This window comes from Hetaerina americana, unplaced genomic scaffold (assembly GCF_022747635.1).
Source record: "Hetaerina americana unplaced genomic scaffold, ioHetAmer1.1.p SCAF_5, whole genome shotgun sequence".
In the NCBI taxonomy this organism is placed as follows: Eukaryota; Metazoa; Arthropoda; class Insecta; order Odonata; family Calopterygidae; genus Hetaerina; species Hetaerina americana.
This window is the reverse complement of record NW_027287095.1, coordinates 58,790,560-58,813,019: the sequence shown is the minus strand read 5'-3', so window position 1 is coordinate 58,813,019 and position 22,460 is coordinate 58,790,560. Positions and strand designations below refer to the sequence as shown.

Here is a 22,460-nt window from a genome sequence, read left to right as displayed (position 1 = left end):
ATAAAATTTGGAAAAATCTGGATTACAGAGCAGTTTACTGAGGTGACCCTGGTAGGGGATGCACATATCATCTGACTGCACTTTAAAAAGTATAGGAGAAATATATGAATGAACGAGCTAAAATTTTTTCAGGCATCTTTTGATTTGGGCAGGATAAATTGAGGAAAAGTGTGAAAGGTTTATCGGGAATGTGGAGTGAAAGAAAACATATGTAATGCTATAAAAAAGATGTATAACAGGACAGCAAGTCGAGTGTAAGAAGAAACAATCAAGTAATTGTAAGAGTGAATGGGGCTTTGAGTGACGGTGGAAAATAAACCAAAGTGTGGGACATAGATTTATTGTAACTTGATGGTTATATTAAGCTTTAATGGTTAAATAAGCTAAGAGTTGGCCACAAGGGTTGAGTAAGTCTAAGGATTGGAGCTGAAAATGTTCCTTCTGCATGTTGAAGATTCAGTATTACTGTCTGAGAGCCTTTTTATTGCTTAATCGAGGTAAAAGAGGGAATAACTTATGAAACTCTCATAATTTGGCCAATTCCACCTGCTTTAATGTTTAACTTAACATGCACACTTCTTGAGAATCTCATTTGATACTTTCTCTCCTGATTATCTTCATCCCATGCTTCTCCCATATATCCTATGACGCATACAGAAGTAACTGCCTGGCTAATTATCAACTGCCCAACATTATTCCTAACTCAAATATCTACCAAGCCACCCTTGGTATTTTCTTTGCCATTTAAACTGAGAAGCCCTGGTAATACCAGGAAACCCTGTCTTCAAACCCTTACCTATTCTGATTCTTCCTTCACTAAACTTAAATTTTGCCATCTAATTAAAATACTACAAGTTTCTGTCTAGTCACCCACACATCAGTCTACTGCTAAATTTTTAAATACTCACATTAGCAAAATCTATTGTGCAAACAATGGCATCCAAGTCATTTTTTATATTCCTTTCTCTGCTTAATTCAATTTCTTTAATGATCTCATTATTGGAATGATATCAAGTGTTTCCTTCCACTTACTAAACCTAAACTAATCTTTGCCCCAGTGGGCAACATTTGATATATTTGAGACCAACAAACCTTTTTCAACACACTAGTCAACTTTTCCCCATTAGGTACCATTCACATGAGGGTTTCCAAAAGACCCTACCACTCTTTGTAATTAACTAATAGTAATTGACACCACAGTACTTAATACCAACCCAAGCATTCATGTCAACTAAAATGGACTCTAATTCTTTCACTAGGGTCACAATTGTTATTTGATTTTAGCCCAGCATTAAAGTACTCCACCTATTTTCAACCTTGCCATTTTACTGAATAATAATAATAACAACTCGTACAATACCAACTTTCATATGGACCCCAGGCAACTCAAAGGATGCCAACTTATATTTCCTTGCATGCATTCATCCTCAATTAAAATCAACATCAAACTATAACTGCCACGCACACAATAATGAGCTTCTGATCATAATCCTCTTTCATTGCCATTAATTTCAACAAAATCAAACCTTTTCACTTAGCTTTATATAAGAAGACCATATTTATTCCTCTTACAAGTATTTCATCCATCCAATCTTCTTTTCCAACCCACCTCTTACACTCCAAGTATCAATATTCAAGTATTGCCAGCAGACAATCGAAAATTTTAATTTTATGTAATTGGCCTCATCCCTTTTGCATATCCCCTCCTAAATCAAGTAGAAAAATATGGGATTTCACAATTTGACGAAACATTTTCATATTTATTTAACAAATGAAAAACTGCTCAATAGCTTGATTGCCCTGATGTCATGTATTTTTCTTGAAACCAAAGACAGTTTGGTTGTCTGCAACTCCCCATTTCTCTCAAGCCACTGAGTACTTACTTCCTGAAAGCTCTTCCTTTCTACATTTCTCCTCATTTCATCTATGCACTTATCTCCTGGTCTCCTTTGTAGGATCTTCACTTCTAATATGCTACGTTGTAGCAAGAGGTAGTATCTTCATCCAAAATTTTAGCATCGATTATTCATCTGTCCTGCATTTTCATTATCAAAAATCGTCAAATGTCAGATAATACCTCTGATACTTGAGTTCATATTATGGTTTTCTTAACAAGCATATTTTCTAAGAGTATGATTAGACAGGGAATAGCCACCACAAATGTTCAGTTCTACCTGAACCTAAATTGGTTTTCCAAAGAGTTGTCTTCAGTTATCATCTACCTGGAGGTATATTTATTCATGTTGGTATGGTTTATAAACTAAACCCCATCAAAAGTCAGTTCATTACAATGAGATACCATAAACTACATTCTAAAATAAGTATTAATGAACTTCCACCACTAACATTGCAAAGATCTATCATACCATACCTAAGGACAGTAAATAATTTAGGCATAACCATTAATGAAATTTTATCTTGAACTGCTCATACAATTGCTATCTGCAGAAAAATAAACTCATCCCTGCATTCACTGAAAAGATTAAAGCACATTTCCCCCCTTTCCTTATAGATGCTTCTTGTGTCCTCTCTTCTCATACCCCATTTTGATTACTGTGATGTGGTATACCAAGACCTTTCAGGCCAACTGAAAACCAAACTCCAGAGGACCCATAATGACTGTGTGTGGTTCATATGTTATCTTAGAAAATATGATCATATTTCAAACTCATTTACAAGAATACCCTGGTTAAAACTAAAAGGTTGCAGGCATGTATATATTCTTTCAATTTTCTGGAGGATATTTTCAAACCGTACACCTAAAAATTTATACAAAAATTTCCTCCCCATCTCAAGCTCAATCCACAACAGATCACTATCGGTAACAATAAGCTTCTTGTCCCACACCATCACATGGAAATCTATAACAAATCTTTTCATGTTATAGTATGCCATCTGTGAAACTCACCCTCAGATGGCATAAAACACACTCCATCCACAACAAAATTTAAGAGATCACTTCACAAGTTCATTTTCCCCACGTACAAAACTTAACCAGTGTACCCTCCCTCATTTCACTCAGCTGCTAAACAGATCACTGTCTCTACTTTTTCTTTTGTCATCTCAAGCAAAAGGATTTTGCATCATTATTTTTAGTTAATGTTATGTTTCTCATTACTCTTTATGTGTTGTCAATGTAATTAATTTCTTCATTTCAATTTCAGTAACATACGTGAAAAATGATTATTGAATTGCATGTGTATCTTTCTTGTAATTCATAGGGTTTTTGCAGGTTTTTCACAACCCCCTTCTTTTTCCGTAGGTGTTTTCCTGTGTGGGTTTTCACTAGGTGAGCAATGCCACACTCTCCCAAGCTTTTCCCACAAACCTCATTCTTTGATTAGACTTTCCCTATCTTATTGTTCTCTTTCTTCACTTTCATTTACTTTGAGTATGTGTGTATGTGTATTCTTAGTTTATATATGTATGTATTCCTCAAAATAATGAATGTGAAGTGTGTTCCTCATCAACCTAATAGTCCAGACCTAACCCCCATTTGACTTTTCCCTGTTTTCCAATGTGAAAAAAATCTTTGTGGAAAGTATTTTTCATCATTAGAAGTGTGCACAGGTGATTTGAATATATTTTAATTTGTGACAGCTGCTGCTGATGCAATATGGGAATCAAAGCAATGAAACTTTTACTACATTTAAATAACACATTAAGCTATCATTATATCTACTAAAAGGCAACACACATTATAAAATTCCTAATACTTTAATTGTTTCATAATCCCTGAAGGTCAAGTTGTAGTGGCTTTTCATGAGGCTGTTCTAAATGCACATTTGCTGAGAATATTTCAGTCCCTTGCAAGAGGAACTGAGCCCTTGAGTTTAGAAAATCCACATTTATCACCTTTCTTCATTGCTGAAGAAGGAAATTCCCAAAAAATAATAGATCAGTATCATTTTTCAACTGGGGTCTTAAATACATTAAATGTATACAATTTATAATCAGTTCCACAAATACTGCTAGTTATAGATGGGTGATTTTTTAATAAGAGTACTAGTTATATATAGGTATGTTAAAACTTAATTTTTCAGACAATTTTTCTCATTAGTTTTTTGGAAATAAATGGCATCATAGCATGCACATAATATATATAAGGAAATAAAGAACCAAGAGGAACAGGCACAAATAGGTAGCATAAAAGACAAAAGAGATGAATCGATGCTGGCAGTCAACCAGCTCTCTGACAAAATTCAATTTAATGGTCCTTCATTACTCCAAACAAACTTTGTGTTATTATCACCACTCTATTAGATTTATTCTGCAACAGAACCAAGAACCCTTTTTTTTCTTAAGATCCCTACCTTTCTGGCATAATTTCCTCCTCAGTACACCAGGGCCATCTTCATCCACATCACACTCCTTTATCATTAGGTCACGTTCTAAAGGTGTTGAATGACATCCTTCCTTCATTAATTATATTCTTATTTACAACTCGGATAACTTTGCATTGTATTTTTCTTTGTCCTGTCCATTCCCTGTATTCTATTTTGGTCCCTCTTTACATCCTGGTAATTACTGCTCAGACATTTAAGCAATGTGACCTGAAATATCATATAAACACACAGTATTCTTATAACATTGTCATTGCAAACAAATTGCTTTTGGTACTTTCAGCGAACAAACTTATATTTCCGATGCAATGAAAAGGAATAATCAATTTTTACAAATTAACTGCATAGTGAAAGTAAATGGCAAAAATATATGAATAGGTGAATGATTTTCTCTATCTACGGATAATATTTTTGGAAGATGGTAGGCTAGAAGAAGGGATGAAAAGGCTTGCAAACACCATAAGATGGATTGTTGGTAGCCAGTGGATAACATAAAAAGATGGAAGCTTATCCAAGACAATGAAATGATAGCACAAAAGAGTACAGTCCTCCAAACATTATTACATATGGGTGTAATTGGATCAGCAAAAATATCGACTGACTGTAGTAGCTACATGGATGATAGTGCTGGCTACTTGAGGAGTGTTTATGGGACAGCTAAGGTGAGGAATACATGGGCCATGAAAGAATGTAGATTGGTTGCATCAGATGTTGAATAGTACGAAAGAAGTGTACCCTGATGATGCAATCAAGTTGAGAAACGCTCGATGTGAGATTCAAATCAGCAACCAGATATACGGAATTGTTGAAAAATCACACTTGGTTTTATAATTGAATGGCATGCATTCGTGCAATGATTTTAACAGTGCGGTTAAGGTCAACTTTCACCCAATGTGGAGGACATTCACCATGGTTGGCAATGGAGCAATAAAGATTACGGTTCGCTACTGCAGATATCAACAGCTTACAGAGGATGGTCCTCTATGGAAATTAGAAGCAACATGAAATTTTGCGAAATGCCAATGCATTTACAAAATTGAAACCTTCCTTATATTATATTAAAGCAAAATATTTTGAGGAGTTTTTACTGTTTTTACAATTATTTTGCAAAATTTCTGCACACATTTGAACTTCTTTACCCATATAAATTTAAATTTATGTTTCAAAACCAAGGGTCCCCTCTGACCTTCAATGAAAACAAGTTGAATTACTGAGAGCTGATTCAGTTTTTAATATTCTTCCAGCCATCATGATGAGGCCCTGGGGTGACCATACATCCTTGCATGCACCATTAAGCCTTTCTACCAATTTAATTCGATTCATTGATCAAAGAAAGAGAAAAAATATCTCCAAGTAATTCTTCCAAGAGTAGAAACTGAACTATTTTTTTCTTACCACCAATAATACGAGGGCAATCCCTAAATGACAGTCTTAATTTTTTTCTAAATAGAATTGTTTGTTTCAATAACTGATGGATTATTTCAAAGCTTGAACATTCCTCTATTTCCCTACATATTTGCCATTTTCGTCAATGCATTTTTGTGGGTACTGGAGCAGTTGCTATTGGCCTATGTCATACCAGCTTGCCACTGTGTTGTTGAGAAAGTATTTGACCTCATCATTTTTGCTTGTTACAGGTGACAAAAATACCAGTGTTCCACTTCACACCTGAGATCAAACAGCTATTTCATGAGTGATGGCATTCCTATTCACACAGGCTGCAAAAATTTAAAAAAAACAAAATTTGTCAACAAAAACAAGTCAGCTGTGTTATGATATCAAAACATTGTTATTGTTATTGGTTGACTTAATGGGCCCTGGAACCACAATAAATACTAAATAGGTATTCTGAGACACACAACACAGATAGATGATTCAGAAAGAGAGATGAGGAATGCTAAGAAAGGATATATAATCCTTCTACATGACAATGCTCACACTCACATAGTCCAACAAACAATCACTCTCCTGCAACAGTTTGGATATCATCATCTACACATCCTATAGTTCAAACTTAGCCCTCAGTGACTAACTACGGCTTGGGATCGTAGATTTTCGCGGCGTTCAGATGAAAGACCCTCCATTCTCGGGATGTCACCACGTAGGTTGTTTTTCTGACCAAAGTTTCGCCTGTGTTTCAATGAGCGTCTTCAGGTCAAAGTGCTGGGACGTGTTTTGGCCGCGTTTATACATGTTTTGCCTCTCCCTCCCTGCTCTGTGATTGGTCGGGGGTTTCCCGCCAAATCCTTTTCCAGGCTCCTGATAGGCGGTAGCCATCTTCTCTGTTAAAGTTATCTTTTTCTTTCAGTATCTCGATCGATTCTCTGATAAGCCTAGGATAATATCTTCTTTCTTTGGATATTATCCTGGTCTCGTCAAATTTGGTTGTATGGCCAGGTCCGCTCCAGGCGTGTTCAGCAATGGCTGATAAACTGAACTGCTTGTTTCTAGTAGCCCTTTCGTTTCCTAAGATAAAAGAACATTTGGTCAGAAGGTGCTTCAGTAATGATAACGAGATTAAAGATGAGGTCCAATGCTTCATCAACCACACGAAGGTGAGCTGGTATGACATAGGTGCTAAAACTGCCCCAACACCCACAAAAGTGCATCAATCATAATGGAGATTATGTCGAAAAGTAGAGGAATATTCCAACTTTGAAATGATGAATCAATTATTGAAAATTAACATTTCTTCCTATTTAAAAATAATTGGAGACCTAAATTTTGGGATTACCCTCATACAAGTTAAAAGTAACATCAACACAATACACAAAATGTCAATATTAACTCAAAAATGGCATCACTCTCCAAAAATTGAAAAACAAAATTTGCGCACATATGGTATTGAATGTTATGATTTGATTATGGGGTAGAAAAAACTGAAAAAACCTCATAAAAAAATAAAGAACACTTAACTGGAAGACACTGAAGAATTAGAAATACTCTTCCCTCTAGTGTAACTTTCAGTTTGGTAAATCTAGTTACAATTATAATTTTCGACATTTCAAGTTGATTGCATCATTACTTTTTGAGTTCTTCTGTCAACAACGTCCCAACCAAATGAACTGCAGAGACGTGTAACCAGGAAAATGTAACATGCCCTGGAGACAAAAAATAGTTCTTAAAAATTAAATCTCCTGAGTTTTCAGGAAAACATTTTCCTCTATTAACCATAAGAAAAAAGTAAAAATTATGGTCAATATAAAAAGGAATACTGCACCAAAAGTATTGACTACCATTAATTATTATGGTGATGCTATGATGCCAAAGAACTGATTATAATGTTAACTAATTTAAACCCAAACAAATTGATAAATCCAAATGCCAATTTTAGTCCAATGGAAGAGAAATAATACTAAAATTTGACAAACACAAAAAAACCACATCTGTCTGCAGTGGGAACATAAAAATAGTCTCTCATGCTTTAGAAAAATTACAGACTTAATTTTTGCCGAATTTTGTTTTTTGGAATTAGATCAGAAATCCTATTGGTGCAGAAGAAAGAAGGTTTTGAAGGCATTGAAATAAAAATAACAATCATAAAATTAAATATCACCCACAGTTCCTACTTTGAATAATATTTGGTGGCCATTCCTTATCACTACATCTCAATTTAATGAAGATATATGTGCTCCATATACCCACAAAATTCACAATCAAAAAATGATATCAATTTTTGTTTTTATTTTTTAAAAAATTATTAATTTATTTATTCACGTACATAAACATTTTATCATATAAGAATATCTTCCATGACATAACATCTGCTTGTTTCCCAAACAGTAAAGTCAATTCATCACCATTTTACCAATAATGTAATAATACATAAAAGCCAACCATTTCTATATAATCATATACATATGTATGCATTGCATAATTTAATAACTGCTGGCCATATAATAAAACGTTTTTTTCAATTTCAGAAATTCATCATATCATTAAAATGGATGACTGAATTGTAAAAAAATCAATAAAAGAATTAAAAAAATGCTAAAAATGTCATTGAAACCAATGATTAAAATGTATCTTTAGAGGAATGTTAGTATCAATACTTTTCATGTATGATAGAGTGTATTTAAATATTTCTGATTTTCTAAGAAGTACACAATATCTTCAATTATCATGAAGCCAATGATATTCTCCTTGGATCCACAAATAAGTACACAGCAAATTTGTAACATCAGCTGCAAATGTAATACCTGACGACTTGATGATTTTTCAAGACATGGAAAAATACAGAGCAAATTATTTTAGACCTACAAAATTTTTTTTAGGCAACTTGGGTCCAAAAAATACCTGATTCCAAATGTAAATAGAGGCTTTATTCCTTAAGAGAGGTAAACGATAAGATACTACAAGTATAACCACTTCAAAGAAATTTCACAATGATTACCCAATTTTATGCCTTGTAATTTACAAGGCTTAAATGATTGTATCTGATATGAAAGATAATTCAAGCTGCAATTAACACAATAATGGGATTTCCCTTGCCAAAAAAAATAAGCCAAAAAACATCCTATCACTCATGATACAGAGAACTGGAATTACAAAAAAAAAAAAAACAAAAAAACATGGTGACATATTACTCCAAAGTTATATGCAGATTAATGAGATATGGAGGGAATGTTATGAAAGGCACTAAATATGTTAAGTTCAGGCCTTAAAAAAGTACAATCAGCACATACAAAACACCGAAAAAATCTGCCAACATCATCTTAAAATCTGAAGAAATATCAACAGTTACCTCCTGGAAATGATTAATAATACATATAATTGATTTTACAATATATCAAAGGCACCAGGAGCTTTAACAGCCTTAGCTACTTCAAAATTAGAATAGAAAATACAAATTTATATTCAATGGAATGTTTGCCCTTGTGTCCAAGTACACAATCCTAATGATTTCCACTTTCAATGGAAGTCTACACATACTGACACAACACATTCAGCAACTTACAACTTTATATACATGGGAATGTGAGATAGCACAATTTTCCAAGAAGGCAATTAAAATGTCTGAATACTATTTAGATGTAAGTACATATTGCTATCACTTAGATATTACGGCCATTGGCATATATCACACTCACCTACCCCCATAATGCAAATGGATCACCGTGAAAGGTCTTTGCTGCTTACATATTTCCCACATTAAAGCAGGGATTGTTAATACTTCAATCCAAATGAAAAAATATGCAAAGTAATGCTCCACAGCTCCTCCTCCAGACATTATTTCCTTTTAAGTAGCTTATTGCTCACTCAATTGCACATCACTGTCAACCCTCTAAGGGACAGTCTTCATGGATTCAATACATACGATAAACTCATTTAACATTTATTAAACACCATTCCTAGTCTTTATGACAGTGACTCACTAAAATTTCTCAATCCTGAAGAGATGTTTCACCCAAGAACCTATCTTAAGACTGAAACATCAACAAAAATTCATTCCTGAACCGAAAAAAAGTCCTTGAAGTCAATTTTAGGCAACAATCTGGGATGATACCACAGTCCGTGACATTACTAAACAGACATCCCTCCATAGATTAATTCTTTCAAGATGATGTGGATGAAACTGAGAAATTAAACGATAATTAATGATTTTTTCCTGATTGCAACATAGCTGCCATGGAAACAGAAGCATAACAGATGAAATTACTGCATGTTTAGATATTTTAACAAATGATGGCTGCCAATGAAGTCCGGAACACTTCCATAGACAAATGAATGAAGCATGATCAATCCGATTTGATGGATGTATCTCACTAAATAGAAATGACAAACAAAAGGACCGCCTTGGGGAGACTAGTGAGAGGCTTGGGAGCAGCTTGGACTGAGATGACGACAATCGCACGTCGACGAGGAGAGTTTGTGTGCCGAGATGTGGGGGGTGGTGAGGGCATGGGAAGAGGACAGGGAAACACAAACACACACCCCTTCTTTCCTTTCCCTTTTGGATATTTTAGCCCGAGGTGGCCGACCACAGTCACAGGTGCAGGATACCCTCTTGCTCCGAGGACAATCCGCTATCCTCTGCACCACTCCCGACCCCAGTGGGGATCGCTGGGGCCTTCCTGGCATGTGGAGCAGGTCGCTTCGGTGGTGGTGGGGGGGGTGGGTGGCGAACTGTGGGGGGTGGGGGCGGTGGGGAATCCTCGACCATCTCTGACAGTATGGGGCCCCCTCCTTCCTCTGCCCCTCCACTCATACTGCTCTCATCCAGGGTCACTCCCGTCAAGTCTAGAATCTCGTCACGGTCAAAGTGGTCCTCATCATCCTCATCTGCTTCCTCCGAGACGGTGGTGGCCGTGCCAGTACCAGCTGTGCCACCTGATTGAGTTGACGCTGAAGAGAGTTGGGAGTTGCGAGAGAAAGACCCACGTCTTGGAGCCCTGGGTCCCATTGTTCGCTGATTGGCTGGCTTCACAGTGATGATTAGGTTGGAGCTGTTGGCGACCATCATATCTGTAACCTGAAATATAAAATGCATAATTTAGTACATAACTGCCCTAATTGGTCAAGGGTTAATTTTTAAGTTAATATTCTACATTGTGAACCATAAGTCCCTTTCAAATTTCAGCATTAATTTTTCGAATTGCAGCAGTGGATCAAAGCATTTTCAAAAATTATTTGTTTCCTAATTTTTCTTTTCGAAAGGCTAAACTAAGTTCCAATGGTTTTGTCACAATCACCCTCCTAACACCAACACGAAACATCATAGCATGGCCACCTACGGTGAAATTAAATTATTATTAAAACTGAAAAAAAGACTGGGGTAAGCAAAAAAAGCGTTAACTATTTGGCAGAAAACAATCTGGTATTTTACTGGATGGTAGTAGCAGCAATGCATTTCAAAACCACCAACCACTTTCCTTTGCTATCCTTAAACTAAATATTAATTCTGATCCATCAATTTCTCAAACTAGTCATTCTCTTCACTTTTTCATTGCTTGAAATATAAGTACATTATCATTTACAAACTCAGTAAAGAATTGCAGGGTTTCAAAAATGTGTTGGGATACTTGACTTATCTCATCTCCTAAAACTCAACGTTATTATTAACATTCTACCATTAAATGAAGAATACAATGTATCTTTCCACTGCCCTTTATTCATGTACTACTAGTTCCAACGCTCAAGCATCATCAACAGGTACCCGATACCAAAGGTACCTGATGATGACGCTTGAGCATTGAAACTAGTTGTACATGAATAAAGGACAGTGGAAAGATATTCTTCATTTAATGCACATGAATTTCTACAAATTTAAGCCGGGAACAACTGAACATTCTACCAGTTTAATGGGCTCAATCACTAGAGACAGTTTTATTTCAAAGCTACGTCTAACATGACACCAAAAACCCTTTAACCTCATGTCACATATTACAACGACATACTTTCTATCACTCTTAAATCCACCTAATATAATTCTTCTTTTTCTCCATCTACCCCACTTTCCCAGCATGCTCCCCTCCTACCTTCTCTCTTTCCATGTTCTAGAACTTCATTATTTGTTTTCTTTGGCATAATTTTATTTTTACTACTCTTAGCCACATTTCATAAGCCTCCATAATCTATGCTTATCCTCTCACCTAAAAAACCAAGTCTATGAGCCATTCAAAAACTACAATCCACATTAGAGCTTTCATTAGTCTTTACTTTACATCTTTACTTATAGACTCCATTCTCTTGGTAAAAACATTTTAAAGCAACTCTTCTTTAAAGTCTATAATACTTTTCTCACCTTCTTCTAATGAACTTCCTAAATAGTTGAAACCATCTACCAACTCTAGTTTATGCCCATAGACTTTTAATTTTATATTAGCCTTACTTTTTATAGAGAACCTCATTGAGAACCTTTCCTTCTAATGATTAAGGTCACTACCAACTTATGAAGAACTTGTATGAATACAAATAGGTTACTAATTTACTTGATGAGTAGCCAAAAACTGTGTTGTAATATGACTTTTTCATTAGTGTTGTTCAACAACTGAATACTTTCACATAGAGGTGCTTCAATGTTTTACCTCAGTACGAACAGTTTCCACAAAGTAACACCCGAAACTACCCTGCTAAGTGAATTTACCTTTTTTTACTACCATGTTATTAACAGCTGATTCAACTGAAAATGAGTTTTAGCTGCATTTGAAATTTTCAGGGAAAAATATTTCCATAGCAAACACTACTAATACAATAGAATGAAATATTGTATTGTACTGCAGAGTCATTAACAAATGACAGAGAAATCAATTTTTTCTTATGTGCTACAGATAATGAGCTTTTATGACAGTAACACCCAATATTTGAATGGAATGCCGAGCCTGAGTACCATTTTTCCTTAATGTCACGGCATAAAACCATGAAAACATCTTAGAACTCCAAGAAAACACTTTGTTCAATATTGTCTCATGTGATGTTACATGCAGTGGGATGTTGAAGACTGTGATAGAGGGGAGAATGTTGGGCAAACGAGGAAAGGGAAGGAACAGGATAGGGATGTTGGACGGGATGAAGGGAGGAAGAAAATACTCAGGGATGAAGGGGGACCTGATGTAGATGTTTTGCTAGGATCACAAAATATTTATTTAGGAGCTTTGTCCATCCAAAAACCTGCCTTAACCGGTAGATTACCTAATAATAATAGTAATGATATTACATACTATCACAAAAATATCACATATATGCTAATTTAATCAGGTCAGTCAAATGTAGATTGATTATACACTTAGGCAGGATTACATTGGGACTTAAAAAGCAATTCTATACAACCCTGGCTACCACAGGGCCCTTCCTGTTCCTCAGTTTAAGAAATTACTGGAATAACTAACAAGCTACCACTGAATTTCACTGCTTAGATCATAATTTAAGATAACGAACCAGTATATAAGTGTGAACTATATTTAAACATTAGGAGGAGTTGGACAATGTTGCCATGGCCAACAGAAGATACTGTAAGACTACCCAATCCCTTATCCGATTGAATAATCCCTCTTGAACTTCCACCTTATCAATGATGAACACACAATCAAAGATCCAAAAAGTTTCAAGCATATTATTGCCGAGCCTTAACAATTTTCTAAAAATGAAGCATCCAAGTCTGACCTGATCCAACGTCTTCCCAGCAACTTCAATTCCATTGACTTCTAGAACTTCATCATTGACTGCGAGTAGACCAGTGCTTTCAGCCAGCCCTCCAGGCACAAGGCGGGAGATGAAAATCCCAGGAACCTTCTCCAAGCCTCCCCCACCACCAGGCCCCGGCGCAACCCTCACGCTGGTGCCATCACGAATGTAAAATCCTAATGGCTTGTCTGAGCCATGTTTTAATAGACGTACTCTTCGACAGGTCTCAGGCACAAGATCAACGTCTATTATGGCCGATACCTATGATCAAAAAAATAAAAGTGGATATAATTGTCAGATCGTGAACCTTTAGTTATACCATTTCAATCAAAATTCATCAATTTCACATTTAATATTGGAATATAAAGTAATATATGTATAATATTGCCTTAATATATAAAGATACTCAGTGTTCTTTTTCAGAATCATATTATTTCAGCCACAGAATTACACTGAACAGTGTTGGATGCATCATAAGAAATGAACCGCAAGAATTTTCTTCTGCTCAGCATTTTAACTTCATCCAATATATTTTGCAATGCAAAAAATGATTCCAAAATGTTTTAAAGATCCCTTCAATGCCATTGGGTTATTAATATTCATATCCACACTGCAGACTCACAGATTAGCTGGGCAACATTGTAAATCCACCAGATTTAATTTCAGATTAAACACAAAATCTTTCCGATCAAGAACCAATAATAGTGAATCAAGTTCAACAGGTAATATCATTGCACCTTATTAAGATACTGGAAATGAAGATATTTAGGATCCAATTAAAGGGCTGAAATAGACACTTGGAAGCAAAGTCCAACTGTTACAACAATTTAATAATATTAAATTATCAACCTGAATTGAAGAAGCTAATGAAAACATCAAAGAATGTGGACAAGTGTAAAAAATAATTGAATAACATCAATCTTCTTAACATGTGCTGGTAAATTCCAAAGACTCTGCGGGAGATGCCGCACAGGGACATTTAACGGAGTCATCTGCTAATATGCATTTCAATGCAACAATTTCAGGATATAAAAATCATTTGCCGGTCAAAGCATATTGGCGGATGACTCCGTTATAAGTCCCTGTGCGGCATCTCCCATACTTTGACTGTGTTGGTTAAACACTTTCGGGATACGTGAACTGTTCCACCCGCTCTAGTTTTTGCCCTCCTACTTTAATGTTTAGCTTACCCTTTTTCTTTCTACAAAATCGCATAACCTTTTTTTTATTAATATTGATTTTCATCCCATATCTGTCTCTCTAAATTTCCAATTCTCTCAGCAATGCTTGCAGCCCCTTGGCTGACTGACAAACTAAAGCTTGGTCATCAGCAAACCTACCTGATTTTACGAATTCCCCGCCCACTTTCATTCCTACCTCCAGTTCTTCCCACGCCTCTTTAATCATTTCCTCTACATACAGGTTGAACAACAATGGTGATAATGGGCAACAATGCCTTACACCTCTTCCTAACACTGCCCATCCGGACTCCCCGTTCCCCACTCGCACCTGAGCAGTCTGAGACATGTACAGGTCGCGGATTAGCCTCCTTTCCCTCCAACCTATTCCTATTTTCTGCAATATACTCATTGGTTTTCCCCAATTCACTCCATCAAATGCTTTCGCGAAATCTACGAAACAGGCAAATACCTGCTGGTTGTATTCCATATTCCTCTTGATTAATAATTCCACAACAGTACAACTGGACTATTGGGAAGAACAGAAGTTTCAAAATTTACTGAGTTAGCATTAGAATTAACCTAAAAAAGATAAAGGTGCATGAATTGACATGCATTGAAGACACAAGGCATAGGGAATGAGTATGAACTGGGCACTTTCATCAATTTAAATTGACCAAAACCTGTTGCTTGTTGAAAAATTTGAATTAATTCAAAAGCAAATTATATTGTTTTCATTAATTACTACGTATTAAGAGTACCACTGAACCATTTTAATAAAAAACAAACTAAATTAATAAAAAATTGTATAATCACAAGAAACCACAATAATACATAAAATCATAGCCTATCCTTGAACATATCCAAAGAACTTGTTTTCGAAAGAGGCACTTACAATTAGCAAAGAGATGCAATGGAATAATGATATGTCAAAAAGACTTCAGATGAAAGCCCATGTTTTCATAAATCAAAAGAACTAATAGCATCTCTAAAAAAACCTCTCGCCCCTAGATAAAACTAAAAATAACAAACATCTGAGAAAAATAACTATAAGAATGGCTTAAACAGCTTCAATAGAATGACTTGTCAAATTTAGCAAGGGTGATGGTGTAAGACTATTCATGTAATTTCAAATTTTTAGTTTACCCTTCACCAAAATATGAGTATCAACTAAATAATTAAATAATTCTACTATCATAGCACCCTTCAAACTTCATCAGTCAGTAGTGAGCAAAGTGAAATGAAAACGTGAGTGAATCCTAAGACTTCCTTATTCTTATATTGAGAAAGGATAATTAAAAGAGAAATTAATCGAGGAACTTAAGTTTTTTAGACACTGAAAAAGCTGAATGATCCTCATATGTGCTTTATGATATGGTATGAATTGAAAGTACCTCCCAAAAAATATACATGATGCCAATAATTTTCCTACTCATAAAACATTTTTGCACACATTAAAGAAACTAATTGGTGACCTTAAAATAATACATCTTTTCACATGCTATATTTTAATTGAGAATTTCAAAATAACCCATAGAACACAGGTTTCCCAAAGATATCAAATCATTTTGAACAAAAAAGCTGGTCTGAATTGCATTAGATCTGGACAATATTTGGCAGTGGGTAGTGTTCATCATGATTACAAAAATACTTCCTGTAAAAATTTCCACATTGCATATTCTTAAACCTTATCCAATTATTTTAGAGAAAATCATAGAGATCCGATTGGAATTCAACCTACGATCTCCAAGTTTTCTTACTAAGCATTCAAAGAAAATGCATTCCAGTACACATTATAAAGAGTGCATGTAGGGCAATTCATACCTGTCTGAAGTCGTGGGGGTTGGAGATGCTCAGGTGATGACCATGGTGACCAAGGGGGTGGTGGGTGAGAAGGCCTTTGGAGAGGAGACCCCTGGGCACCGTGCCGTGACCACCACTACCCAGCTGCAGTAATGATGATATGAGTGTCCTCTGTGGCTTCATAGTTCCATAACCATTAAGCTCCTCCAGGCTCTCCCCTGATAAAAATATCCAGAATTGGAGCATGTTAATTTTTTAAGCCTTGCCAAAGGATTAATACTTATCATAATTTGCTAACTAAGTCATTATCAGCAGCCATTGTAATAGCAAATCAGAAGCATTTGATTCTCTTTTTAACTAGATGATTGTAATCTCATAATCCAGTTTGATGACATTCATTTGGATTGGTGCGAGAAAACAATCATGAAATAGAAATATATCTTTTCTATTTTAAGATTGGAAGGTAGAAAATATTTTTAAAACAGCATTCAACAACAAATGTCTCTCTATTAGGAATTAAAAATATGTTGTAAATATTACGAGAAGTTATAATATAAATATTAGAGAACACCAGGTAGACTTGAAGCTGGTTGGTGGTAGTAGAAGTTCTGGGCCAACAACAGATATTACTAACTTGTGGCTTCATCCCTCGCATTAAACACAGGGATTAATGTGCACCAAAATATGCCAAATAAGAGCAGAATTGGAAAAATTAATGGTAAGACCAAGACATTCTTGGCAACTTGAAAGTCTCATTCTCGCCGGTATTCTTTTCGTCGGAAAACTTATTCCACCAGCCTTATGATATCCTCGGCAAATAGCAAAAAAAAAACCATCCTGTTTCGGTTTAAGATCGTTACCTCCACGGTGGAAGACGAGCCCTGCAAGGAGGCCACTCGCGGCCTTTGCCCTTCCCTCCGTGGGCGACCGGCCGGCCGGCCCTGAATGCACCCATCTACTTCCACACGGGGGACGGCCCTTTCCCTTCCATGTCTCGGATTCCTCCGCATGCGGACCGAGCCCCCCCTTCCATATGAGTACGCGCAATCAGATAAACACACTCCGGCTAGGATTTAATGAGTTAATAACACACAAATGCATGTCGGGTGAACTGGAACTCGTTTCGAAGCGGCGGCCAACCCTGACCTTACTGCTTCTCCGCCTCCACACACACACAAGCGGCATCTCAAGTGGGCACGAGTTGTACGGGGGGGGGGAAGCGCAGGGTTGCGGGGGCGGGGTACGAGTCGCCACGACCGCGCTGGCCGCCTGCCTCTCCGTGTGCAGGGTAGGGACCGAAGCGTGGCGTGCTAGCGATGGGATGGGAGGTTGGGAGAGATAATGAATTGCCGGCCGGACGACGACCAACGATCCCGGGGAAATCGCGAGGCCGGAACGACTGGGCGACCACGCACGCGTTAGTTTTTCGGGCCATATGAGCAAACTTCTAGCAGTTGGGAGAGAAGAAATCGCTGCCGGGAACTCGCCGTAACCTCTCGTGCACTCGCAGACATTCGTTTAAACGCCCGATCTCGGGTAGTTACTCTTTTAAGGTCGTCTCATCGCATTCAGTCACTCTTTGGTCAGCACACTTACGACAATCACCTCACATTGCTACCCATCTTTCACGGGAAATCCAAAATTTGCACCTCCTCCCTCCCTATCTTCTAATATCAGAAAAATCACTCAAATAAAATCATTTAAACCAATAGGCCGTTGGAAACCCATGACAAATTCAATCCATAGCAAAAAAAAGCTTAAACCGAGACTTGAATGTAAGATAAAAAATAAGCAGGACCTTTAAATACTCCAAAATCACAATCTATGCGTCTATCGCCAACAATTTAACACTGTAATTACACTGTAGCAGCATCGAAACCAAGGTCAAGAAATATTAAATCTTTATTGCGGAAGTGTAACGTTTCTTTTTTACCCTTATCCCGAAGGAATTCCACAAAGTTAAACCTGAAACTGTTATGTTTACTATAATCACTATTCGTATCTCAAAAATTAAAAAAAATGATGCATTCCGATAATATTACATCCGTCCAAGAATACCTAACAAATACAAGCCATCATCATTTAATAACAGTAAAAATTGCACCAATTTCATTAGGGATAAATAATTTAGCACATTCCCAACCATCATCAATGGAAATGCAAGCAAAAGAAAAATAGAGTCAAAAATCATAATTATTTCAAAACCTTAAGGTAAAAATATCGAGAGAATATCCGGCTATAAAATCAGAAAGTTAGGCTACATGGAAAATGCATACGCATCATCATCTGACCCTCAATAAGAGGTCAAATTCACATTAAATATTGCCCATTGAATGGGAGAAAAGTATAGACGCAAACAATGTTGGAATTCCTTAAATTATGCCTCTAAAGTCAGTTCTTGAACCAATTTTATCTTTTAAATGAAGTATAATCAATGATATTCGCCATCCTGACAGGTTGAACTTTCCCACAACGAATTCATTCCCCACGCGGCACCTTCGTCCTCGAACTACCATCGAAAAAAGCAAAAAAGAGAGATAGGAAGGGCCTCACCGGAAGCCACTGGCCAATATCTTATCCCTGGGTCAGCGACTACTTTTTTGTTCAAACAGGTAGTTCAAAACTGCGGGCTGTCTAAAGGAGATTATACGTACGATATACCAGTAATGGATCCCTTAGAAAAGTAGGAACGGGAATGAATCATTTCACCCATAAAGTCCTCTCCGTTTCCGAATACATTCATTTCGCCGTGTCACTCACTGGAAGCAAATATTTTACTAGACTGCAAAAACAACGAATTTCATTCGCAAGCTCTCAAATTCTTAACTGAACAACGCAGGAATCAATGGCGGATTCCATGGGTGTTAAGACGAAAATTAATTTACTCTTTAACGAGTTGGTGAACGTCAATTGCGGTCGAAATATTATCTCTAGTGCTGACGGCATCTCATTCATTTGATAGCATTATTATACATCATCTGCTAACCACCCAAATTTTAACCATCTGAAAAAATACATGTGATTACATTTTCTTTTCGGGTAAAGAGCGAAAATAAAGCTAAAGGCTGTATAATATTTGTCGCAATGCTGCCACAATGTCCCTGACCAGGAACATATTCTTCTCGCTTTTCCGTAATTATTCTTCGGGAACACCCTTTTAGAATTCTACACTGCGTTTTTCTGATTTAATTCAAATGAATACACACGTATTTAATCCGAATGAAACAGAAGAGTGCATGAGAGTCAATTCGTAATTCGTCTTCCTTCCCTTAAATGAAACCTCGTCCTACCATATCGATTATTAGCTGAAGAAAATAACACGAAAATCAAAATAGGCTGCAGGCCCAACTTAGTGAGATTTCATCTTCAAATTCAATTCGAAATTTTGGTGAAATTCGCAAAGTTTTCATTAAATTTGAAAATATTACTCTTCTTCCGTTCCCATAGGTGCCTTAAAACATGCCCTTTCTCCAATCATAAAACATTAATCCCCCCTCACTTCGCCCATGACCAAAGTTTCCTGGGAGCCGGGAAAACAGAGCACGTCAGATTTAAGAACGGATAGGGTTTTATTCTTTTTTTCCCCCAAGTGCGTGAATTATCTACGCCTTCGTGACATTCTCACTGAGGGCTATTTTATCATTAGGTCACACCGCTAAGAACAGTGTGAGAATCTCGATTTGATGAACGGCGGAAAAAAAATTACCAGGACAGCAGAATTTTAAGCGACCAGAATACGAGTTATTAAATATTCTTTAGATCAGTCTGAAATACTGGATTCTCCCACTCCATATTCCGTGTCTGAATTGAAATCTATATTTCGAGTCCTTCCTTCCTTTCGATAAAAGGAGTTAAGTTTATGAGAAAAGCATCTTTATCATACCACACACACGTGGCCAGTGGTTGTGGTTGTTAGGACATGTACCACTAGTTACGATATCATTGAAAATCATGGCTTGGGGAAATCTATGCTAAACATGCAGGGATATTTAAAGGTATTTTTGGGGTCTAGGTTATTTTGTTATCTAAAATTTCGAGGAAGGTAGACGAGCATTTATATACCATCATTTATGTTAGGACCCCTTATATTTATCCGCGTGGGCTAATGTGATGATATAGTACCTTCCCTGGGCGCAAGAAATAAACCCAAGAGCGGTCCAACTAGTTACTATATTAATAATTACCTCGCAGCCCTGAGAACTGGGCTTCTTGGAGATCTCGAGTCAAAATTCTTTTAAAAAATTTATGACATAGGAGAAACCTCGAGACGCAAAAGAGGCATTACTCTGGATTGCTCTCCCATCTTACCTGGAAAAACTCCCAGCCTTTATTCTCATCATAATTTCCTTCTAATTTTTTCCTTATCATAATAATTTGTCGTGAGTCTGGCAGACTTTCCCTCAAGAGGTCTCTCATTTCGGAATTATCTATAATGTGTCCACTAAACTATAGGCATTTTAGTTGCCCCGATCTTATGTGAAACAAAACAGCTCCTTCATTCGCCTTTTCACTATCGCACATCAACCGTCCGTTTGAGTTCCTTTACGACGGACTCTCGTGTTCACCCCCTATTTTCTACAAGCACGGGGAGATTCAGAGGTAATTGGGAACCAGAATGCAAAACCGAGATGAGTACGAAAACCGGATACCTTCATTTTCGCTCGGCGAGGTGAGGAAAATGTGGTGCCTGCGATTATATACTCGTGTGCGTGTCTATATATAAATAAATAAATAAATAAATAAATAAATAAATAAATATATATATATATATATATATATATATATATATATATATACACATACACACGCACGTGTGTGCAGGGGGGTCGGGGCCGAATGGAGTCGAAATCGGCAAACTCGATGCACTGCGCGGAAATGCAACCACCCTTACGAAATCTTAACTCAGAACTTCCCAGGCCATCTCTCTCCATGAGTGGGGGGGGCGTGTGTTGGGAGGGAACGGAGGCGAAAAAACGCACAGCGGGGGAGACTTACTCAACAACGTTGCTCCAGTCCCACAATCCAGCCTTGTTTTCCGTGAACATTTTTAATTTGCAACCAGGGTTGTGGAGTCAGAAAAGAATTTTTCTACTACAACGCTTATTTCGGTGATTCAATGCCTAGACTCACGATTCCATTAATGATGAATTTCATCACACACGATAATCAAATCTTTGAATCGGGTACGAACGCGAAAATTGGCCATTAATAAAAAAAGAATCGTGTCGAAAGAAACCGCAAATGTCATTTGCTGTACAATAACAAGAGAAAACCATAGTTTTACGGTGATTCGTAACTATTTCAATTAAATTGCCTTCGGCATGGAATCGGGAGGTTTTTAATTGATTCGCAATTCGAAAGTCATGTTTGCAACATACATCATATTCTATTATTTTTAAATTTCGCCAATGTTTTCGTTCCATCTTTCGTATTTTCACTCAAACATTCATCATTCATAGAAACTAAGTGGCAAACGTCAACTAATGACAATGGCCGTTTTGGTCCATGAATTTCAAAGATTTTTTATTCGGGGCTTTCTTACAACACACTAAAAAAAGGAAGTCATCCACCAAGGAGTGAACGGGTAGACTAAAAAGCGGTTCGGTTACACTGCTGTATGACCGAAGAGGAATTCTTCATAAAAAATAATGAAACCACGTCCTTCGTCCATACACTATACTTACACAGTATTTTCTTCGCATGCATACACACCCATATTTCTCCAGGTAAACTACCCCCGAAAGGTCCCAATAGAATGTCCCTGCCAATCACTAGAAATTGAACAACCCTCGCCCCATAGCATCCCCCCCTCCCCCCGGGGCATGATCACAGTTCTGCACCCGCTTGACCAACGATGCACTAACCTAAGCGTAGGATACCAAATGAGCAACATCAATGACCCTTCCGCGCCAGAAATACGAGTAGAACGGTGAATCACGTGATGTAAAAATTTCTGAATGGCTTCCCGTGGCTTTCGGGAATCCGAACCCATGTCTCATTCGATTTCCATGAG

At 37.0% G+C, this 22,460-nt stretch overlaps 1 protein-coding gene across 1 annotated transcript in view; it reads right to left on the bottom strand.

Annotated features, from left to right (window-relative positions):
• Positions 1-8,062: 8,062 nt before the first annotated feature.
• Positions 8,063-22,460, bottom strand: part of LOC139694250 (partitioning defective protein 6-like) — a 153,836-nt gene continuing 139,438 nt past the window's right edge. The window contains exons 3-5 of the mRNA XM_071592706.1: positions 16,469-16,665; positions 13,446-13,727; positions 8,063-10,815 (exon numbers count right to left, since the gene is read on the bottom strand). Of these exons, the coding sequence (XP_071448807.1) occupies positions 10,330-10,815; positions 13,446-13,727; positions 16,469-16,665 (965 nt within the window). The 3' untranslated portion in view covers positions 8,063-10,329. The remainder of the gene's footprint in view (positions 10,816-13,445; positions 13,728-16,468; positions 16,666-22,460) is intronic.